This window comes from Biomphalaria glabrata, chromosome 7, assembly GCF_947242115.1.
Source record: "Biomphalaria glabrata chromosome 7, xgBioGlab47.1, whole genome shotgun sequence".
NCBI lineage: Eukaryota > Metazoa > Mollusca > Gastropoda > Planorbidae > Biomphalaria > Biomphalaria glabrata.
Window position 1 is genome coordinate 11,772,025 of NC_074717.1, and position 22,125 is coordinate 11,794,149.

At 33.2% G+C, this 22,125-nt stretch overlaps 1 protein-coding gene across 1 annotated transcript in view; it reads left to right on the plus strand.

The window, feature by feature from the left end:
- The window catches only part of LOC106062240 (multidrug resistance-associated protein 1-like), a 35,132-nt gene extending 15,186 nt beyond the window's left edge, over positions 1-19,946 (plus strand). The window contains exons 12-33 of the mRNA XM_056036150.1: positions 28-216; positions 1,464-1,601; positions 2,127-2,267; positions 3,420-3,504; positions 3,710-3,779; positions 4,233-4,359; positions 4,900-5,079; positions 5,199-5,366; positions 6,217-6,424; positions 7,261-7,336; positions 10,749-11,073; positions 12,081-12,312; positions 13,047-13,175; positions 13,360-13,541; positions 14,156-14,355; positions 14,805-14,928; positions 15,658-15,759; positions 16,167-16,313; positions 16,958-17,116; positions 17,230-17,396; positions 17,860-18,054; positions 19,506-19,946. Coding sequence (XP_055892125.1) covers positions 28-216; positions 1,464-1,601; positions 2,127-2,267; positions 3,420-3,504; positions 3,710-3,779; positions 4,233-4,359; positions 4,900-5,079; positions 5,199-5,366; positions 6,217-6,424; positions 7,261-7,336; positions 10,749-11,073; positions 12,081-12,312; positions 13,047-13,175; positions 13,360-13,541; positions 14,156-14,355; positions 14,805-14,928; positions 15,658-15,759; positions 16,167-16,313; positions 16,958-17,116; positions 17,230-17,396; positions 17,860-18,054; positions 19,506-19,617 — 3,456 coding nt within the window. The 3' untranslated portion in view covers positions 19,618-19,946. The remainder of the gene's footprint in view (positions 1-27; positions 217-1,463; positions 1,602-2,126; positions 2,268-3,419; positions 3,505-3,709; positions 3,780-4,232; positions 4,360-4,899; positions 5,080-5,198; positions 5,367-6,216; positions 6,425-7,260; positions 7,337-10,748; positions 11,074-12,080; positions 12,313-13,046; positions 13,176-13,359; positions 13,542-14,155; positions 14,356-14,804; positions 14,929-15,657; positions 15,760-16,166; positions 16,314-16,957; positions 17,117-17,229; positions 17,397-17,859; positions 18,055-19,505) is intronic.
- The last annotated feature ends 2,179 nt before the right edge of the window (positions 19,947-22,125 follow it).

The following is a 22,125-nucleotide window of genomic DNA, read 5'->3' on the forward strand; positions in this document are numbered from 1 at the left end:
CTTGTATATTTCTATATTTGTCTCCAGATTAGTATAGCATTATATATGCTGTATGATCAAATTGGTGTGGCCACATTTGCTGGGCTTGGAGTGGTTCTCATACTTATGCCAATGAACACAATTGTATCAGTTTCCTTGCGCAAGTTTAATAGGCAAATGATGAAACTAAAAGATCGCAGAATTCGACTTATGAATGAATTACTGAATGGAATGAAGGTTAGTTTACACAAGAATCGAGAATTTTAATTAGTGAATAATATGCAATCTTCATTACAGATTTTTCTTATGATAAATAATTTAATGTCTGTGTCATTAAGTTTAGCTTCTAGCAGACAGTATATAATTGTTAGTTTCTAATTAATTAAATATTAATAAAAATGATTCTAAGTTTGATACTTAAGTTGGCTAAATGATATCCTTCATTTCAAAGTACTTTATAAAAAAAAATGTATTTCTTATAAAAATGGGGAAAGCAATTTTAAAATCAGTATTTTCTGAGAACATTTGAATGACTAGGTTATGGTTCTTAATTATGTGTGGCTGAGGAGCTTAAGCCACTTGGCTTGGGCTTGGCTACTTATCAAGGGGGCTCAAGTTCAAAACCCAACTCTATAAGAGTTTGCTAACAACACCGAAAACCTTCTTCCAGATACCCCCTCACCCCACTGGTCCACAAAAGAGATTAGACCATATCACACTGAGCATGCTATAAGTCTGAAAGTTGCACCATATAAAAGCTATTTAAAAAAACTATCAACATTCAACAGAGTTGAAAATAGTTTCTAACAAACAATCAAATTTCCTTAATCATATATACATTTTATGTAAGTGTTCTGTTGTCACAGATAAATATATAACATACTGTAGACATTAATCAATAATAACAATAATAATAACAGAGACTTTGTGTTTATACACATTGACATAGAAGACTATCTTTTTTATTACGTCACATCCTACTTTCTCTTTTTATTACGTCACATCCTTTCTCACAAAACATTCATAATAAACAATGATGCAATATTAACATATTAGCACAGGAAGTGTAAACATTGCACATTATAGACATCTAGTCTAAATAAAATTATAGTAAAAACAGACAAATTAAGAAAAAGTTTCATAACTAAAAAAAACTCAGCTTTGTTGACTTTGTTTTGATAGCCATCATTTAGATTCTTCATCATTTATGTCTTTGTTGGTTTATTGGTTCTTTAATTTATATAGCAGACTGCCCAGTTGGTTTATTGGTTCTTTAATTTATATAGCAGACTGCCCAGTTGGTTTATTGGTTCTTTAATTTATATAGCAGACTGCCCAGTTGGTTTATTGGTTCTTTAATTTATATAGCAGACTGCCCTTTTAAACTCAGCATTTTTACACTCCTAAAACAGAATAACTAAAGTAACAAAGGCTCATATTAACCCATATTAGATAACCTTTACCTATAATTTCACTTTTTTCAGGTTCTTAAAGTCTATGGCTGGGAGGAAGCCTTTGAGAAGAAAGTCTCAACATATAGAAGTGAAGAGATCAGACTGATCTTTAAATTGTCTTTTGTTATGGCCTCACTCAGTTTAATATTTCAAATCATTCCTTATTTTGTAAGTTTTCTAAGTTTAATCCTTTCCTTTCTTAAATACCAGTATACTCTTTTCATTAATACTTTTATACTCTCATTATTAGTACATCTATATTTTCATTATAAATATCTATTCTTGTATTAATTGTTTACTCTCTTCTTAAATACCTCTTTACTCTTTTCTTTAATATCTCAACTATACTCTCTTATATATCTCTATGCTCTCAACATTATTAACTTGATACTATCTTGTTTAATACTACTAGTCTTTCTTCCAATATATCTATAAAATCTCCGCATCATACTTGTATATTTTCTTCATTAATACCCATATCTCATCAGAAATATGTGTATGACACTCTTAGCCTTTTTTCATTAGCATCTCTCTTTTATACCCCTGTTTTCTCTCTTCAACAATACTATCCATTTCATTATTTTAAATTTTTTTGTCATTAAATTAGTTTTACATTAATTAAAAAAAGGTTTATATTCACTGTTAAGAAATAATGGTTGTAATAAATGCTGATATTATTTTCTTTTCTTTAAGGTTCAAGTAGCTTCCTTTGGTGTATTCATAGCAGTGGATGGCTACCTAGACCCCAGCAAGGCTTTTGTTTCCATCTCGCTCTTCAACATCCTGACCTCAGCTCTCAGCATGATGCCAATGTTTATACCTGCCCTCATCCAGGTCAGTATGGAGAAATTCTGCTTGCATTCTAAGTTACTGTGAAACTGAAGTGTTTGAAATAGTTGCTGGGAATTTCAATGTAGAGATTTTTTAATTTTTTACATTCAAAGACTCTTAATGTCTATAGTTCTTGTGAATTAGAATGCACTCATGTTCAAGTATCACTATTTGCTAGGAGTATTGAGTATTATGGCTGAGCTTTATTCTACTTAATGGAAGTTCCTAGTGTATCTCACTACTATCTACCTATTATATTGTTATAACCTTATTCGCAATGCAATAGGGTTAACTGTATATGATCAGCTGACATTTGTGACACAGGCCAGCAATTCAGTATAGCATGCTTTATCGAAGGGCAAGAGACAGTACTGGCATGAACTTTGCATGCAAATAATGACCACTGTTATGGTCATCTGATCATAAGCCTGCGTGTACGAGAGACACAGTGTGTGTAAGGCAGTGCAGTTCAAGACAGGACAGTGAGTAGACCTGGACTGTTAGTCTGCCATGAAGTCGGTCCTGGTGGAGTCCTGAAGTGAATGTATGAGTCCAGGAAGAGATAGAGACAGTAGAGTTTATCTGTTTGGTACTGTGATGTACAGTATAGCATTTTTAGTGTTGATGTATTGCCAATTGTGTCATATTGGCTGTTTTAATTGACCATTATTAAAGTACCAGATTATTGTGGAGCTCTTGTTGTCAAGCTCTTGATGTGTTGTGTTGTGTTTAGCAGTGTTTACAGAAGGCCTGATTAGGAGAGATTGTAACAATATATTATAGAATATTGTATGCATCTGTTAATAGGCTAAAATTAAAATGATGTGCTCTAAACTACATTATTATGAAAAGCTTTTTTTGTTATGTCCTGATGTGTTTTAAACAATATTATTATGATAAGCTAGTCCTGTAATTCATATGTGTCCTTAACCACATAATCAAAAACATCTTGTCCTATAAAATCCTGTGAATTACTTGGTTTAGAAGCCAAGCACTTTACTACCCAGTCACAACTCCCCTTTCTATGTGCCATTCAAAATAATAATATATAAAATTTGTCTTAACTTCAGTTGTGTAAAATGCCACTATTTAAAAAAAAAATTATTTAGTGTGAATGTGCCTTGATATTATAACAGTTCAAGTTTCTTGTTCCAGGCTGGTGTTTCTATTACACGTATTGTTGGATTCTTCAGACAACCTGATTTAAGTCCTGATGCAAGAACATATGATCCAAGGTCAGGTATGTTCAAACATCTAGGATTACTACCACATGACCAGATTAGGGTGACAGTATAATTTTGGATTTCAATAACAATCTTGAAATTTATTCAATTTTGTTGCAGCTTTGGGACAATTAACTATTAAACTCAGTTGAAATTTTAAAATGTCAATTGAACACACATAGCAAAAAAATTGCACTAATTAATATTGTTTATTCATTACAGAGGATGCCATCAAAATAGAAAATGGAACATTTACTTGGGACAATGTGATGCCTGAACCAACTCTTAAAAAGTAGGATTTTTCAAATTATAATAGAAAATAATTGGCCAGTTCAGTTGTTTTTAAGCATTAACAGCATTAACATTGTGCTCCTATATATAAGAGTTTACTTTAAAAATTAAAAAATGCCATATTTTTTTATAAACTCTTATATTTCTCTTATGTTAATGTTTAAAACCCATCCTAAACTTCATCAAGTGATTATAATTCCCTTATCAATTTTAAAATGACATTTTTTATCCACAAATAAAAACAGTAACATATTTTAAAATGGAAGTATTTTTATTGTGTGTTTAATAATAATAATCTTTTTTATCCCTGAGGAAATTTGTCTTACAATGTGTGCCTTACAAATAACAAAACATTATTACAATAGAAGATGAAATATACATTCACACCATTTTCACTCTCAAACATTACATGTTAAAATGTTTATATCAGATAGTTGGATTTGTATTTCTCCAGCATCAACCTTAAACTCAAACCAGGGAAACTGGTGGCTGTGGTAGGAACAGTGGGGTGTGGTAAATCATCATTGCTGTCGGCCATCTTGGGAGAAATGAACAAGACTAAAGGCAAAGTGACCGTGAAGGTTAGAGTTATGTTTCCTTGTTGAAAAGAAGTATTTTTCTGAAGACATTTTATTTACATGACATATCAAATATAAATAGATCTTAATTATTTTTGCTGTATAAATCAAGGATTCCTTATAAATTAGAAACATGTGGAATGGGTTAGACATTGTCAAAGCATTGAATTCCAGTATATGTGATACTTTTCTTCCCCCAACTTATGTGAGTTACTCATCAAAACTTGATGGGTTCAGAGACATTCTGAAATCCAAAAAAATAACTATATTCCATTGGCATTTGAAATCAAGACTTTCACTTTAGCAGCCGATTGAGCTATAACAAAATGAATACCCATGGTATTGCATTGGGTGTAGATTTGAATGTTGATACTTTTATACATATCATTTAAAGCAGAACTATGTGCATGATTTTTGAAGCATGTGACCTTTACATTAAATGCCAAATCTTTTGCCTTGATTGGTCAAATAAACTAGTTAGGTGACATGTATTTAAAATTATCCAAGTTTAAAATTATATGTTATTTTAATTCACAATGTCAGTATAACAACATGGCATATGTACCTCAAGAAGCCTGGATTCAGAATGCAACTCTGAGAGACAATATCCTGTTTGCTACTGACTTCAAGTCTTCCCTGTACAGTAAAGTTGTGGAGGCATGTGCCTTAAAATCAGATTTAGACATACTGCCTGGTGGGGATCAAACAGAGATTGGAGAAAAGGTCAGCTCCGCAATAGCCAATATATCTGTCTACAAACTCTACTAGCTCTACTAACTAACTATAACATTTATCCTATTGTTGTCTTAAAAAATAAAATGTGAATTTTTTATGTAAATTAGGGTATTAACATATCTGGCGGTCAGAAACAGAGAGTATCATTGGCCAGGGCTGTATACAGTCGGTCTGACATATACCTGCTGGATGACCCACTAAGTGCTGTGGACAGCCATGTTGGTAAACATATTTTCCAGGAGGTCATCAGTAACAAAGGAATGTTGAAAGGCAAGGTGAGCACTACAGCTTTAAAGAATAATGGAAAGCATTGCATGTAGTTCTACTAATAACTCAAAGTTGTTGTATATTTAAAATGTTGTTTGTTTACAAATTTAGTAGTTTCATCAGAGCTCTGTTGTTTTTATGACAAGTAATGTGTGCACTCTCAGATTATTCTCACATAACATATAGCTTGTATATTTAATTATAAAATTGTTCATTTAACATAGAGAAAATCTAGGAAGGCATTCTACAAAAAATTCAATGCAATTAAACTAGGTTGCTTATTTAAAGTAAAGTAGTAAAGTTCCCCTTTCAGTCCTTGCAATCTGAATGACAGATTAAGTAAAGGTCATCTTTCTATGGCCAATATGTGGCCAGCATAATGATCAATTGCTTTACTTCTCCCCAACATAGAGTTTTGGGTGCCCTTTAAATCTTGAAATTATAAATCCCAGTCTTCAACGAGATTCAAACCTGGGACCTCTTGGTTCAGAAGCCAAGGACTTTACCACATGCTTAATTATAGAAGGCTAAAAATATTTTTTTTGATTTGAAATCAAGTAGAAACTAAAGAAAAAATGACATTTCTTAGGAATTTCTTCTATTTCTGTTTATGAATCTCCTCCTCGCTCTATTTCCTTACTATCTATAAAAACATTTTTCTTTCATACTATTTCTTACATTTCTGTTAATTGTTTCTACCTTTTGTTCTCTCATTTCTATTAAATGTCATTTCCTTACACTGTCTTCTATATCTATATAGATATCTTACAATCACACTATTTCTTCTATTTCTATTAAGATATATCTCAGTGTAGATCTCATCACATGACACATTGTGATTTGTTCACTTTTTGATAGACTCGGGTTATGGTTACACATGGAGTTCACTGGTTGCCCATGGTGGATCATATCATAGTCATGAAGAATGGAGGCATTTCTGAGATGGGCAGTTATGAGCAGCTGGTCTCACATGATGGAGAGTTTGCCCAATTTCTAAAGGAATACTTTATACAAGAAGCTGACGCACTCAGTGAAGATGACACGGCTAAATCACAGGACCCTGAAAGTTAGTTGATGATAAATTTCTTAAAGATTCTGTTTTCTAAGGCTTGTACAACATATCATTTACATACATAATTAAATATTCACACTAATACTTTCAAAATGCTAACACATATCTGTTTAAGTATAACTGCAATAATATTTAAATTTTGTCAGGGTTGTATTTTGCCTTGTACATCTGCCAGAGTACTTCTGACAGTCTATCACTTTGTACATTACTTAAGCAAGAAATGTCAATAGGTTAACTTATAATAGTTAATAACAAGTCATTGCATAACAAAGATTAAATGATATAATATGACATGACATGAATGATAGTTATAATTAGCAATTAGATCTAGAGTAGTAAATATAACATAGTAAATACTATTTTCAGTGAGCCTGGTTTATGTACAAATATATAACATATGTAACATGAAGGCACACCTTAGTCACAATGCCAGCGATACACTCCAGGCTCACGTTGCCCAAAACCAACTATGGTCCATGCATAATGGCCAAGAATGGCCCATGCAGTTTTCACTCAGAAAGAGTGTTCCAAAGAGTCCCAAGCCTGAGTCCCTAAGCAAGAAAAATATTAATTCCTTACTCAACATAAAGCTTAATTTACTTGGGAACAACAAAAAGAAGCTCCAACAAGAACCAGCCAACCAAGCCTAAAGAAAAGAAGCAATGACAATTACAGAGTGCATCTTTGGAAACTATAAAATATTATGGTGCATAAAAAAAAACTCAGAGCAAAGAACGACTCAATATTCAAAAGAATTTTGTAAAGCTTGTTGTCATGAGCAAAAGCTTGAACCAAAAATAAAATGTTTTATCAAAACTATTTTGTTTCAGTTGATGAATTAAAGAAACAAGTTTTGACAAGACTAGAATCATTGACTGGAGCTTCTTCTGCTGATGAAGCTGGAAAGTAAGGAGACACATTTTAACTTTCAATAACATGACTATTATCTTTACAGATACATGATAAATGATTATAGGATGCTTGACTTTACTAATGGAATTTTAAAAATTATGTTTGGTAAGATATTTTACAGTATTGGTAAAAAACAATTATAATAGCACAGCTTAGTTCATAAACAACAATTTAAAATGTAACAATATTTCAAAAGATGTCATGTTTACTGAATATTTAATAAATTAATTTCTAAATATTGCTATTTCAAAAGAAGTAATGTTTACTGAATATTTAATAAATTAATTTCTAAATATTGCTAGGCGCTTCCACTGTGACTAATGCAAATAAACCAAATGGAGGTAACACTCAAAGTAATGTAGAATCCAATAACACCGGCAAAAGGCTAAACAATTAATACAAGTTAGTCAAAGCTGATACTGAATGTCGAACAAGTTTAATAGCAATGAAGGGAACTGTCGAATGTTAGCCAACTCTATATACATTCATAAAATGCTACTTATTTATACATTGTCCTAGAGTAGTCTGTTTACGTCCCCTTCCATTACGTTCTGTCTCTAAAACTTGGAGGATTCCAGCTACCCGTTGCCTCAGCAACGTGGAAATGTCTGTAGTGGACCTAGATAGGCCAAGTACGAGTAGCAAACCAAGCTCTTGCGGGATTCCCTGGGTGAGCTTTTGTTTATTTTCTCTCACTCTGGTGAGGGATGGAACAAATAGCCTCAACTTAGTCCAAAAAGTCTGCCACACTGTTCCACAAAGGGGGCCATCATCAGTGACCGAATTAGCTGAAGTGGCGGTTCCCGCACAGAACAGAGGCAGTAACATTATAGGAATATGAGACAAGCTCCCCATGGTAAGTGCTGCTCTCGGCCACTTATAGCAAGTGGGCCTGTTCCGGGGGTGGTGCGTTGTGTGCGTGGTATGGTCTGGTTTCCGCCCAGTCACCACTATGGCTGCTACTACATGTCCAGGCCTGGTTATTGGATAAAAGCCTTTCTAACAATCAACGGGATCACAGTGCTCATGCAGGCGCTGATTCCCTACAGGACTTCATTGAAGGTGAAGGTCTCTAAAACCCTATCCTTGTTTTACTATTCACGTCATTGTCACTAAGTCAAAACTTCCCCTATTTCCTAAACAAATAATTAATTCCTAATCGTGCCATAACAATATATTTATCCTTTTCACAGCTTTTTTAAGCTCTTATGAGAATGGTTGCCATTTAATTACCATATTCTAGGATTCTATAGAAAATGAAAGTTAAATAAAAATCATAGCACCTTATGACCTATATAATGTCTAATGCTATGAGTTATCTAAACTAACTCATTACATTCATTACTTATAGTGATGGGAACTAAACTAAATTTTTTTAGTTAAACTAAAACTAAGTTTGAACTAAAAAAAAGTAATTAAACTTTTAGTTAATCACAAATTGAAAAAATTAGTTAAACTAAACTAAGAAACTTTAGTTAAACTTTTACAAACTATTTTGACCTTTTTTAAGGACGAAGCAGCCAAACATGAAAAATATAAAGCACAACCAATCTCTTTAGCAAAATGTAATAAACATTTATTTGTGCACATGAAACAAGATTTAAATGTCTTTATGGGATAGATGTAGATCTTAATAGAATCACTAGAATTAGAATACTATTATAGAAAGAAATTAGAAGTAATTGTCCAAGTTCTAATATAAGTTACCTTTAGATTTTAGATAGTGATGGGCAAAATTAGTTGAAACATTGTTATTTTCATAAACTTCAGCTATTTTTTAACGTTATGTATTTCATTTTGCGGTTATTGTGTTGGATACATGATGTATTATTATGTTATTAAAAGTTCTATCATTTTTAAGAAATTCACAAAATGTTACATTAAAGTTTCAAAAATGCGTTGACGAAATAGATCTAGATCTATTTTATTACTTAGAAACCAAATTTAACAATGAAAGGGCGGGGTAAGACACATTTGGCCTGTGTAACTGTAAGAGTAGATCTCGATTTATCCTTGACTATCAGATGTGTTATTTGTTCGCTAAACAACTCAAGCCTATTACGCACAAGGAAAACACATGGCAGTCTTTTTATCTTTTATAACAACTAGTCGACATATCGACTACACACTAGCCCTAGAGCTATCTGACCACCAATACACACACTCAAGTTCAAGCTTGTTTACTTTTGGGCAGAGAGGAAAAAGGGGGGGGGGGATGAAAGTGTTACTTTTTTTTCTAGGACTGGTTACCCGAACGCTAAGAACTGTAAGTGTAGTCATTCATTGTAGATCAAGAAATCTTGATCTCAGTATGGCAGATTATAGGCCAACGCTTCGGTACCTTCTATCAAAGGTTTAACTATTTGTTTTAGTTGAAACTATTAAAAAAAATTATCTGTAGATTCTCCTGTTATTAACAAATTATAGTTTAGCGCTAATGAGTAAATTGAAACCACTAAATATTGACTTAAAACGCTTCAGATTCCCACTACAAACTAACTAAAACTAAGCACGGTGCGCGTTGTATACACACAACCACGTGACTCGGGGGGAATACCAAACTACCTAGATCTATATTATTGACTTATAATTTTAAATTTACATCTAGATCTAAGACTACTAAGAGTTAGACTCTACTTAAGCCTAGAGACTAAAATAATTAAATATAGACTATTATGACTATAGTAGTCTAGACTAATTCTAATACTAATAGACTAGACGTCACTAGACTCTAGATCTATCTACTAGTAAAAAGTTTTAAAATAAAATAGAAAGAGTCGACATTTCTTTTAGATCTATAGTAAAGCAAAATTCTTTGTCTGCAACTATACAGGAACACACTGGTGTTTAAAAAAAAAAGCAACAAAATGTAGATCAATAGAAGCAAGGAATTATCAGGATTTATCAAGCAGCGAAACTTGCTAGAATATAATGAACACGTTTATTTTTCTCGCCTTTCAAATACATTGAATTGGCGGGAATAGCGACCATTATAGGGTAAAGGTCAAAAGGCTTTCTAGTGACCTGTGCACCCTCTAGTTATTTCTCCTCTCTATTATTTATTACATATATTCTCCAAATTACATAGATCTAAATATTTATTGGTATGTCTGTTAAAAAAGTTTGTAAAATTTGTAATTAAACTTTTTAGTTTGTAACTAAAAAAAATTAATTAAACTAGGATTTTAACTAAACTTTTTTTTTTTAATTAAACTTTGGCCTTAACTAATTTTTTTTAGTTAAACTAAAAGTTAGCAACTTTTTAGTTAACTTTTGCCCATCACTAATTACTTATTATAAATATATAGTGAATACACATAAATACCAATCTCCCCCATTACCCATGTGCTATTTAAAAAAAAATATTGTCTCAAATAAAAAAATTTGCATATGTCCTATCAATCAGGTCTCAAGATGACCAGTCTTACAAGAGGAAACTTTCACTCACAGTGTCTGCAAGACGAGAGAGTTGGACAGCATCCACCAACTTGACTTTATCCACTAAAGAAAGCTTGACTGGCTCTAATAGACTGAGGCGTCGAGGAAGTCAATCAGCTGGTTCAAGGGAAGAAAAGCGAGGCAAAGGCATTCACAGAAGAGTTGATAATCTTGATGATGGTTTGATAGATGAAGACTTGGAGGAGGAAAAGCCAGAAAAACTAGAAAAAGGTTCCGTTAAAATTGTGAAAGGTCAGAGATTGGTTCAAGCAGAAAAGGCAGAGACTGGTGGGGTAAGCTGCATATTTATTTACAGTGTTTACAAAATGTTGTTGGTATATGTAATATAGTTTGTGGTTTTTGTTTGGTGTTGTCAGCTTTTAGAGGTTGAAAAACTTTGAAAGAAAGCAACTCTGTGATGTGTGAAATTTTTAAACTGATGAGAATAACAGAATTTTTGTTGAGACAAACATGAGAAATAATGTTTTGGACAGACAAACCTGCCATTGGGTAATCATGACGATAACTTCATTGTTTTGATTACTCATTGTAAAGTGTAGCAGTCTGGCCATGAGGTATGTACTCTGGACTATTGTCACTTTGGTCTTTGGTACCTACCTTGCTTGCTACCATCTCTTGTCATCCTGCAGGAGGTTTGGGCTAAAACATAATAATCATTCCTGAAAGAACATCTGAAACTTACAAAGTTGAGGTCTCTTATCAAAAGTAAATGTTATTTACTATGAGTTGAGAGTGTTGTAATGGCTAGCATATTTACTGTACCAATGCCTTCATCCCTCTTTGCCACTTTATATATAAATAGTCTGTCACATTAGGCCTTAAACAATACTTAATAAGTAATCTTGAGTTCTGACAGGATTATCTGTTAATTAAAGCCTCCTTTAATCATTTAATCAAAACTGAAATAGAGAGATGGTTGCCTGGGCTTGTGGTATGTACTTCGGACTGATGTCTTTATGGTCCCAAGTTGAACCCTGTCCACTGCCACCCCCTCCTGTCCTGCAGGAGCTCTGGACTAGGACGTAATAATCTTCATTTATGATGAAGCTTCCAAAACTTATAAAAGAGAATTAGTGCTTCTTTTTCTATTAAAAAATATTTTAAGATCTGTGACATCACAAGAAAGAGTTAATTATGGTGGGTTAAAATTTCCTGTTAAAATATAAAGGATCAATGATTGCAGACATTCCATTTAGCTGAACTTTAATTTTTAAAGTTTATTTTTGTTTTCATCATTCAAAAGATAATATATAGTTTTGCCAATATCATCTGTTTGCAGGTCAAGATGAAAGTTTACATTGACTACATTCGTTCTGTCGGCTCCTACTCCACCATCTTCAGTTTCCTGTGCTATCTGATCTACATGGGCAGCAATATATTCTCTGGCATTTGGCTTAGCATGTGGACTGATGATACTTACCTGGCCAACAGAAATCTGAGTGATACAGAGGAGTATGCTGACAAAACAAATTTATACATTGGTCTCTATGGAGGACTGGGTGTCATTCAGGGTAAGAAATGCCATTCCATGCAGTGTGGGTTATTTACATGATTAGTTCCCCTTTAGGACCTTTTGATCTATGGGGCAGATGATGTAAAGGTTCATCATTTTCTGTGGCCCATGGTTAATGAGGGTGTCAATGACCAACCACCTTTACTTTTCCTTAACTAATGTCAGGTACCCTTTAGAGCTGGTTGGACTCAGAGACACCCTAAAGATCCAGAAAGTCAAAATCCCAGTCTTTGAACCTGGGACCCCCAGTTCAGAATCCAAGCGCTTTACCTATCAGCTCCGCACCTCCTATTTACAGTATGATCTGGTCTAATTCTAGTATATGTTTAGAGTGACTGATGGTTGTTAAGTTCCACCTTTCAATGATGAAATAAACTGCCATGGATGTTAAATTAAATGTATTTCCACATTCAAGGGTGTATATAGTAAGTTAAATATTCATGATGATACTTATTTCATTACAACAGGAATGTACATCACTTAGTAATTTTCAATCTTATTTCAATCACCTGTCAGAAATTTAATTAAATTGAGGTTGAGCCCATTTTTACAATGAAAGATTACATTTGTATCAATATATATATATTGAATTGTAACTAATGTCATTTATAATTGTGTATATGTACTATACCTTATAAGTTATACTTCAGAATGCTGTTCCATGTAGAACATAGTTATTTACTTTTTTTTACTTTCTCTGATGTTCCCAACAAATCTGTTCACTATTTCCAGGTATCTTCACTTACTCTTTCTCTGCATCTATGCTGGTGAAAACTGTGGTAGCATCTAATGTACTTCACAATGCAATGTTGAACAACATTATGAGATCACCTATGTCTTTCTTTGATACAACACCCATTGGTAAGTACACATGTTTCATGGCTTCATTTGTGGTCTACAGTATTGTGGAAAATATCCTCATGTGTCTGCTAGGTCTGGAACTAGACCTTTGCTTAACATTTATGTTACTGTAAATTAATGATTGTTGTATGCTCTCAAGTTGTTTTGTGTTTGTAACTTTTTCTTGTGAAACTTTAATTTCTAGGTCGAATTGTGAATCGTTTCTCTAAAGATGTGGATGTCCTGGACAACATGTTGCCAAATGTATTGCGGCAAAGTGTGCAGAGTATGGGCCGTGTGTTAATTTCACTGATCAACATCTCTTACAGTACCCCAATAGTACTCAGTGTTATAGTACCAGTTGTTATTCTCTATGTTTTGATGCAGGTAATCTATATGCATTTCATAATAATTATTTGCTTAACATAACATTTCATGAATAGAAAAAAAAATTTTTGGTCATTTTAGATGTTTCTAAAAAGAAAACTTTGTAAAAGATTTATTTATTGAAAGCTTTTTTTAAATAATTATCTGAAAACTAAAAAGAGGGTAGAAAAATATCAATTTCAAAGCATCAAGCAAATGAGATATATATAAAGGAACATTTTGTGGATATTAATAAAATTACTTAATTTGGTAAAAGTTTGAAACTATTTTTTTTTATATTTAAGAAATTGGAGAAATATTTTAAAAAATGGACTCATTTCTATACTGAATCATTTCTCTGACATTGGATTTTTAGATCCATAAAGTTTTATATTTAGAAGGGTCTGCTAATCAGAATTTAAGATCAAGTTTGCAGATGGTTTGTATTTTCTGGTTTTGATATATGTTTTGCTTCATTCTTTTTTGGACTGGATTAGTTTTGGTGGAACTGCTTGTAGTAAGCCTATGAAAGGAATTTTAATGTTAATTCTGTGTAATAAGTAGAATACTATTAGCCAAATAAAAGTGCTTTAAGGGTTGTTGAATATATTCCTCCTACTCCATTATTTTGACAGAGAGTGTACATCCCTGCATCTCGACAAATCCGTCGTATTGACTCCACCACCAAGTCTCCCATCTATGTACATTTCTCTGAGACTTTGAGTGGGGTGTCCAGCATCAGAGCCTATGCAGCCCAGGAGAGATTCTATGAAAACTCTATGAGGCTGGTGGACTACAATATGAAGTTTTATTTTGGAAGTATAGTAGCTTCAAGGTAAAGAAAAGAAAATGTATTATTTAATAGCTCTGCTCAACAGTTTACTTTAGATGCTGACAGTATACCAGTATAAAAAAAATAAAAGATGTCAATTTTCTGCAATGTTTTATTTAAACAAGGTATTTACTGAACAAGAGAACACTTTATTCGTCATAGAATTAGTAAATATAATTTGTATATATGATAAGTACCTGAAATCTGATAAGGAAAGTAAAAGCAGTTGGTTGTTGTGTTGACCAAAGAATACTCTTCAACCATAAGCCACTGAAAAACCTTTCCTTTGACACATAATAAATTATGTTCTAACATATCTGTTTGATGATAATACTCATTTAGCAAAATCATTCTGTTATATGCTGGATTAAGAAAGCTGACATACTTACATAATTAACATTTTATCCTCAATATCAGAAATTCAATAAAAAAAAAATATTGTCTCTACCTAGCTGGCTTCAAATCAGACTCCAGTTCTTGGGTAATGTAATAGTATTGGCAGCAGCCATGTTTGCTCAGGCTGACACTGGACTTACTGCAGGTTTGGCTGGCTTGGCAGTGTCCTATGCTCAGCAGGTATGTTTATTAACTAACAGATTCTTATGCTACATTTGTGTTTAAAGGCACTTAAACTAGTTGGGGGTGCATCCACAATTTTTACAACACATACAAGAATAAATGAATAAACTATCTACTGGAGGTTTATATTTAATATTTATATAATAAGGAAAGATAACTGTTAGATTGGAAGAAATTAATAAACACAAAACCTGATGACACAACAGTTGAAGCAAGCAACTGTTGGTTAAGTTTGGATTTTGGCACTACAAAAATCAGAACAGCATTCTTCCCAGATAGTGAATAAACATTGTTTTTTTAAAGGAGAGGTTTTGTACATTGTATAAACTCCTAGTTCTAGTCACCATGTGGGCTTGCAAGGTTTATTTACACTGTAATTACAGATTACCATTCAATTTATACTTTCTGTCCCCAAGTGCATACAAATAGATTTTATATTTATATGCTTTGATTTGCTTTGTTGGTCAAGTAAAATGCTACTGTTTTGAAAACAAGATATGATTAAATCCTTATACATTCTTTGAATGATCAATATCAGCATTTGAAAAACTTATTACTGCAATGTACGCAAATGAGCTAAAGAAAATATTTTATTATTTCAAGGCTAACTTTTTAAAATCTGGCTAATTTTACATACATGTCAAAGATTGTGCATTTTTTTCAATATGATTCTTTGACTAGTTTGTCATTCAGAGGTAAATCTTGTCTACACATTCTGATCAATAGGTAACAGGAGCTCTATCCCAGGTGATCCAGGTAGCTACACAAGCTGAAACTAATATAGTGTCTGCAGAGAGAATTCTAGAGTATTCAGAGATTGAAACTGAGGTACTTAACTAATCATCAACTTTCTATGCCCAATCCACGTTTAGAAAAAATGATTTTGTATTTTCAACTCATCAGCTCTTTCTATGGTGATTTTCTTCATTTCCCTTGTGGTACCTATCCCTCTTTTTGCCCTCTACCTGGGGTGTCTACCATGTCTATGTTTGCCCTCTACCAGGTAGTGTCTACTGTGTCTATGTTTGCCCTCTATCAGTGGTGTCTACCTTGTCTATGTTTGCTCCCTATTTTTCATATTCTCAATATTTGCTCCAACTCATGTCTTGAAAAGCTTTTAGTTTCATTTATAAAGAGATTTGATAAAATGGATTCAAAATGTCATTATCTTTTAATATAGAATTGGTCAAAGATAAGAAACCATACAGTTTAGCTTAAACACTTTAATTTTTCAGGCTGCATGGAAGAACCCGAAACTGCGACTTCCTGAGCCATGGCCTGAAGATGGAGAAATAGATTTTGATGACCTGCAAATAAAATACAGAGAGGGCCTTGAGCTGGTACTCAGAGGGATAACCTGTAATATTAAAGGTGGTGAAAAGGTTAGTTGAAAGGACTTAGGTCTTAAGCTAATTTTATTGTTTGTTCTCTGTAGTGTGCTTAACCAAAGTGTAGAGAGTTAGGCTCTTCAGTGAAGTCATAGCAAGTTGATAAGAAAAAAAATGTAACTGTTGGAATATTTCATTATAAAGTTTCTCTAGAGAATACCAACCACATTTTTAAAAGCTGCATACTTTATCAAGAAGTCAGAACACAGCTTTAGGAAGATTAACTGTCTGGAGAATTCCTGATCAGGAATCCAGGGTGTCATTCATCTGATACAGAAATGGTTATCAGAACCCTCTAACTTGATGATGAGAAAATGAATATTGAAACTATTTGCTGAAATTGGGAAATAATTTATTGTTTATACAATTGACAGTTAAGCTTTTTAAAATGTTAAAATTAATTTAACCAAATTACAAAGATTCGCAGAACTTGTTATGTGATGATATTTCCATCAGCAGATTGAAAATATTTGGTTGTACTGGTATTCAATATTTGTTTTTTCCTAAATAATGTTCTTTAATTTGATTATTAAATATTTCAGTAATTTAAAACAATACTTTTATTTTTGTCAAGTTGCTAAATTGTATATCCTTTATTAAAAATTAAATTGGCCTATACTTTTCAAAACCTAATACAGGTTGGAATTGTTGGGAGAACAGGTGCTGGTAAATCCTCTCTCTCAGTGGCACTCTTTCGTTTGGTGGAGGCTGCTTCTGGAAAGATCTCTATTGACAATCAAAACATTGCAACCCTAGGACTTCATGACCTGCGTAAAAATATCACCATTCTTCCTCAGGTATGATCCGAAACTTTAGGAATATGTAAGCATATTTTTTTTTGTTATCATAAATAATAAAATGACTGCAATTATCATGGGAATGAAATCAAACTACTTTCTTCTTTAATTAGGATCCTGTCATATTTTCTGGAACTTTGAGGATGAACCTTGACCCGGCTGAGATGTACACAGACCATCAAATCTGGGAGGCTTTGGAGCATGCCCATCTGAAAGGTTTCGTAACAAATTTACCATCGCAGTTGGACTACGAGTGTGGGGAAGGAGGTCAAAACTTGAGGTATCTGAATTCTTCTTCTTTTTTCATTAGCTCATTTTATGGGGACAAACTTATGTTTAGATTTAGTTTTTTATTTAATCTTTTTTGCTTTAATTTTAAATCAGGTTTCCTTAACTAAGTTAGTATTTTTATTCTGTTTTTGTTTTGTTTCATGTTCAACATAATTTTAAAAAACATTTTTTTTTAATTAACTCATTTTATGGGGACAAACTTTTGTTTAGATTTAGTTTTTTATTTATTCTGATCTTTTTTGCTTTAATTTCAAATCAGGTTTCCTTAACTAAGTTAGTATTTTTATTCTCTTTTTGTTTTGTTTTGTGTTCAACATACCTGGTAATTCAAGATAACATTTTTTTAAAAATCAGGCAGCTTATTGTTGTTGTTTTTTTTGTTGTATTGACAAAATAAGAGTTATACCAATTTGTGTGTTAGTGAAATATAAATACCTTTTGTCTTTGACTAGCATGGGTCAGCGGCAGCTAGTTTGTCTAGCCCGGTGTCTGTTGCGCAAATCCAAGATTCTAGTGCTTGATGAAGCCACGGCTGCTGTAGATATGGAAACAGATGACCTGATTCAGAAGACCATTCGCACGGAGTTTAAGTCCAGCACAGTGTTGACCATAGCCCACAGGCTGAACACCATCATGGACTATGACAGGTAAGTCAAGCCTTAAACTTGAAAGAAACATGAACAGTTAAGTCAACAGGTAAATTCAGCCCACAATTATGGTTAGTAAAGCTTACTGGCTGAATATTGTTAAAGACATGAAAATCATGATGAACTTTGAATAATAGAAGGTAAGTTATGTTTACAGTCTAAACACTATCATGAATTAAAGCTGTCAAGAGAAGGTCAAATTTTGGACAACATTGTGACAGTTAAGTTCAGCCCAAAGTTGTGTATTACAGGTAAGACAAAGCCTCCCTAAAGCTTCTGGGTGTCTTTATGTCACACAATTAAAATGGTTAAAACTAATGTATTTTCTACCAATAGTTGTTGAACTCTTGACTTCTGGATCAGAAATCTTCTCTTGGCTGCTTAAAAAATGGCCACTGCTTAATTAATTGTGTACATTAATCAAGAACAACTTTTAAAATACTTTAAAAAAAAAAAAAAAAAAAAAAAAAAAGCTTATACCAAGTGTAAAAAAAGTAAAAGTTCCCCTTTCAGACCTTGCAATCTATAGGGCAGATGATGTAAAGGTCATCTGTTTCTGTGGCCCACAGTTAACAAGGGTGTCATGTGGCCAGTTCAACCACCAACGTCTTTACTTATCCCCAACTAATGTAAGGTATCCAATAGAGCTGGGAGGACTTAGAGGCTCCCAAAGATCCTGAAAGTAAAAAATTCCAGTCTTCACCAGGATTTGAACCCCGGACCCCTCAGCCACCATTGCTCCTTATATGGAGTGTAGTTGTATAAATTAGTTTGGATCATGTGATTAAGTTTGTAATAGATCTAGACCTACATAAATAAATCTGTACGTTTAGAAATATTTTTTACCAATTGCTTTTGTTTAGCGCTATTTCATACTTTTAGCTTTCTCAATATGCTGTGATCCTATCATTTGTCTGGACCAGTTGGGAAAATGGAGGGGGATGAAAGAAAGAGATATCTGGGTGAATTTTAGAGTAATAGTTTTTTTAAGGCATTTATTTTTAAAAAAAAAAGCGTCCTGAATTTGAACTCATGACTCAAGCGTCCTCAAGCTGACGTTCTAACCACTCTGCTAGTGAGGTGTCTATAAAAATAGAAGATTTTATAGTTATCTATTGTTGAGCTAATATCAGCTTTTTAAAAAAAAAGAGGACAACATCATTTAAAATGATTCATCTTATCTTGTGAATTACAGACGTTCCCTTCAAAACAGAAGATAATAGGCCTATGTCTAATGCATATCCATGAGCTAATCTAGCTGTGAATGTTAATTAGAGACTTCAGCTCTTCTAAATAGTGACTCTTGAGTCATTTATGATTAATGAGTCAATGCTACATTTCTTAGATGTCTTTATCTTTCTTTTACACAAATCAAGTTTAGGGCATCTGGGTTAAAATGTAGTACCGGTATATTAGTAACTGAAATCTTTATTTTTTTTCCAATTATACAGAGTGATTGTGATGGACAAAGGTAAGATTAAGGAGATAGACTCACCACAAGCACTTCTGAAGGATCAACAATCCACATTCTACTCAATGGCTAAAGATGCTAATCTTGTTTGAAACTGAAATGTTGTTTTTTTCATGTCTCTTTAAAATGTTTCATGATATCAACACATTGATGAAATTTGTATTATGATTACCATACTTTGTAAGTTGTTATAATTTTTAATTGAGATATTGTTGTGCAATTTTTGACAATTAATTGTGATTTTTTTTTAAGATTTTATCTTTTTAGTTGCTAGTATTACCTTTAAGCATTTTTGTAGAGTATTCTGCAAATTTTTATTGTCTACCTTTTCTAAAATACTATTTTTTTAAAGTCAGACTATTGAATTTGATGAACAGAATTTGTGTCATAATTATTAACATTAAATCTGAATGATACAAGAGTAATGAAACTTTAAGACTCATTGCGAATACTGATGATGCATTGTTAATAACCCTTTTACAACTTCACTACCATCTATATTCTACCCTCCACAGTCTGAAAAATAATCTGATACAAACATTAAAGTCAACTGCTCATCTTCCACATTTCCATGTAGGCTTTTTAATTCTAAAGCTGAAGATCTCTGTTCATGGTTCCCTAAGCTTTTTGGCTTTTGATAATGTAGGTTACTTCGTTTTTTTGTTCTATGCATTGAATGTTTAGAATGTTTTAGTTTTTAGCCTTCTCTGAGACCAATTCACTTCAGTTCATTGAGCTATTGGCTCATTCTTTCCAGGATGTATATAGCAATGTGAAGCATAGTGCAGAAACACTGAATACACATATTGGAGTTAATTAAATATAAAATGGCAGCACTACAAGACAATATTTTTAATGAGAGAAAATTGGTGAATTCATTATGATGAAATTAAGTTGTAAATGGTTAATGAACTATACGACTGACTCAAGTCCGTTCAGCAGACATGAAGTTTATTTTACTATAATAATAACAATAATAATACACTGCACTTCTTGTTAGTGCTACAAGTCAAGAAATAATAACAATCCTATCCGCATAACAGCGGTATCAAAAGTATCCAATATATGTCAGTTACTAATCAATCACGTCCGCATCTCAGCGGGTAACACTGTGTAGAAATATAGATCAACTAATACATGTCTCAAAAGACCACTGGCAACAACTGCCCACAAGTTACTTTCTAACTGAAATTACTACAGACTTTTCTAAGTCGCTACTGTCCGTTGCGGACTAAAATATTACTTGACCACACGGTCCAAAGAATAACACTTGACTTCTAACTTGACTTCACTTGTCTGCTTTACTTGACTGACTGACCTCTAAGTCTAACTTTATTCATTCTACTTCCTGTTTTCTACATCAGGAATTCCACGTGTCTTTTAAACTCTTAACATGACGTGAACTTTAGATCATGCAATGTCAACTAAGACTGTGACATTACGCCCTTTCCCTCAAAAAAAGATTTTGTAGAAATCTTTTAAAATTTAAGTAATAAAACTATTATATGTATAGTCACATCTTTTGAGAGAAAAAATAATCTATACTAATGTACAATGTGTTCTACAATCTCTTGCACTTGTCCTATCATGCTATCAAAAATGTTGATGATATACTATTATATGTACAGTCACATCTTTTGAGAGAAAAAATAATCTATACAAATGTACAATGTGTTCTACAATCTCTTGCACATGTCCTATCATGCTATCAAAAATTTTGATGAGACTAATATATAATAGTATATATATACATGATCTCAAGGTCAAGACAGACCCAATAACTGCTGAGGAGGTTACCATGGCCATAGCAGTGCTAAAGAATAACAAAGCACCAGGACTAGACATGATATCAGCAGAAATGCTAAAATATGGGGGACAGTGCATTGTTAACAGAATGACTGATCTCTTAAATCTCTGTTGGCGAACTTCAAAAGTCCCAGAGGACTGGCAAAAGGGAGTGATTGTAAAGCTTCCAAAAAAGGGCAACTTGGCAGATTGCAACAACTGGAGGGGCATTACTCTCCTCTCTGTCCCAGGCAAAGTTTTCAGCACTGTTTTGTTGAGACGGCTTCAACAGTCTGTAGATGAAAGGCTCAGAGAAGAACAAGCAGGTTTCCGAAGAGGCAGATCATGTACAGAGCAGATTTTCGTTTTACGAAATATCATAGAACAAAGTCTTGAGTACCAACAACGGCTAATGATCAGTTTTGTGGACTTCAAAAAAGCGTTTGATAGTGTCCACCGAGAATCACTATGGAAAATAGTTAGAGAATACGGTATCCCAGAAAAATTCGTCCAGATCCTACGACGCCTTTACAGTCAGTCTAGTTGCTGCATTAAAACAGAAGAGGGAACAATAGAGTTTTTTACAATCGAGACAGGTGTGAGACAGGGGTGCATCTTATCTCCCTTCCTTTTCCTCCTAGCCATCGACTACATAATGAGGAGAGCAATGAACCAGACTGCCTTTGGTATTCCATGGCATGAACAACTCCGATTGATGGACTTGGACTTTGCTGATGATGTTGCACTACTAGGGGCTACAAATAAATGCATTCAAGAAATGACGGAGAGCCTAGACAGAGAGGCACCCAAAATTG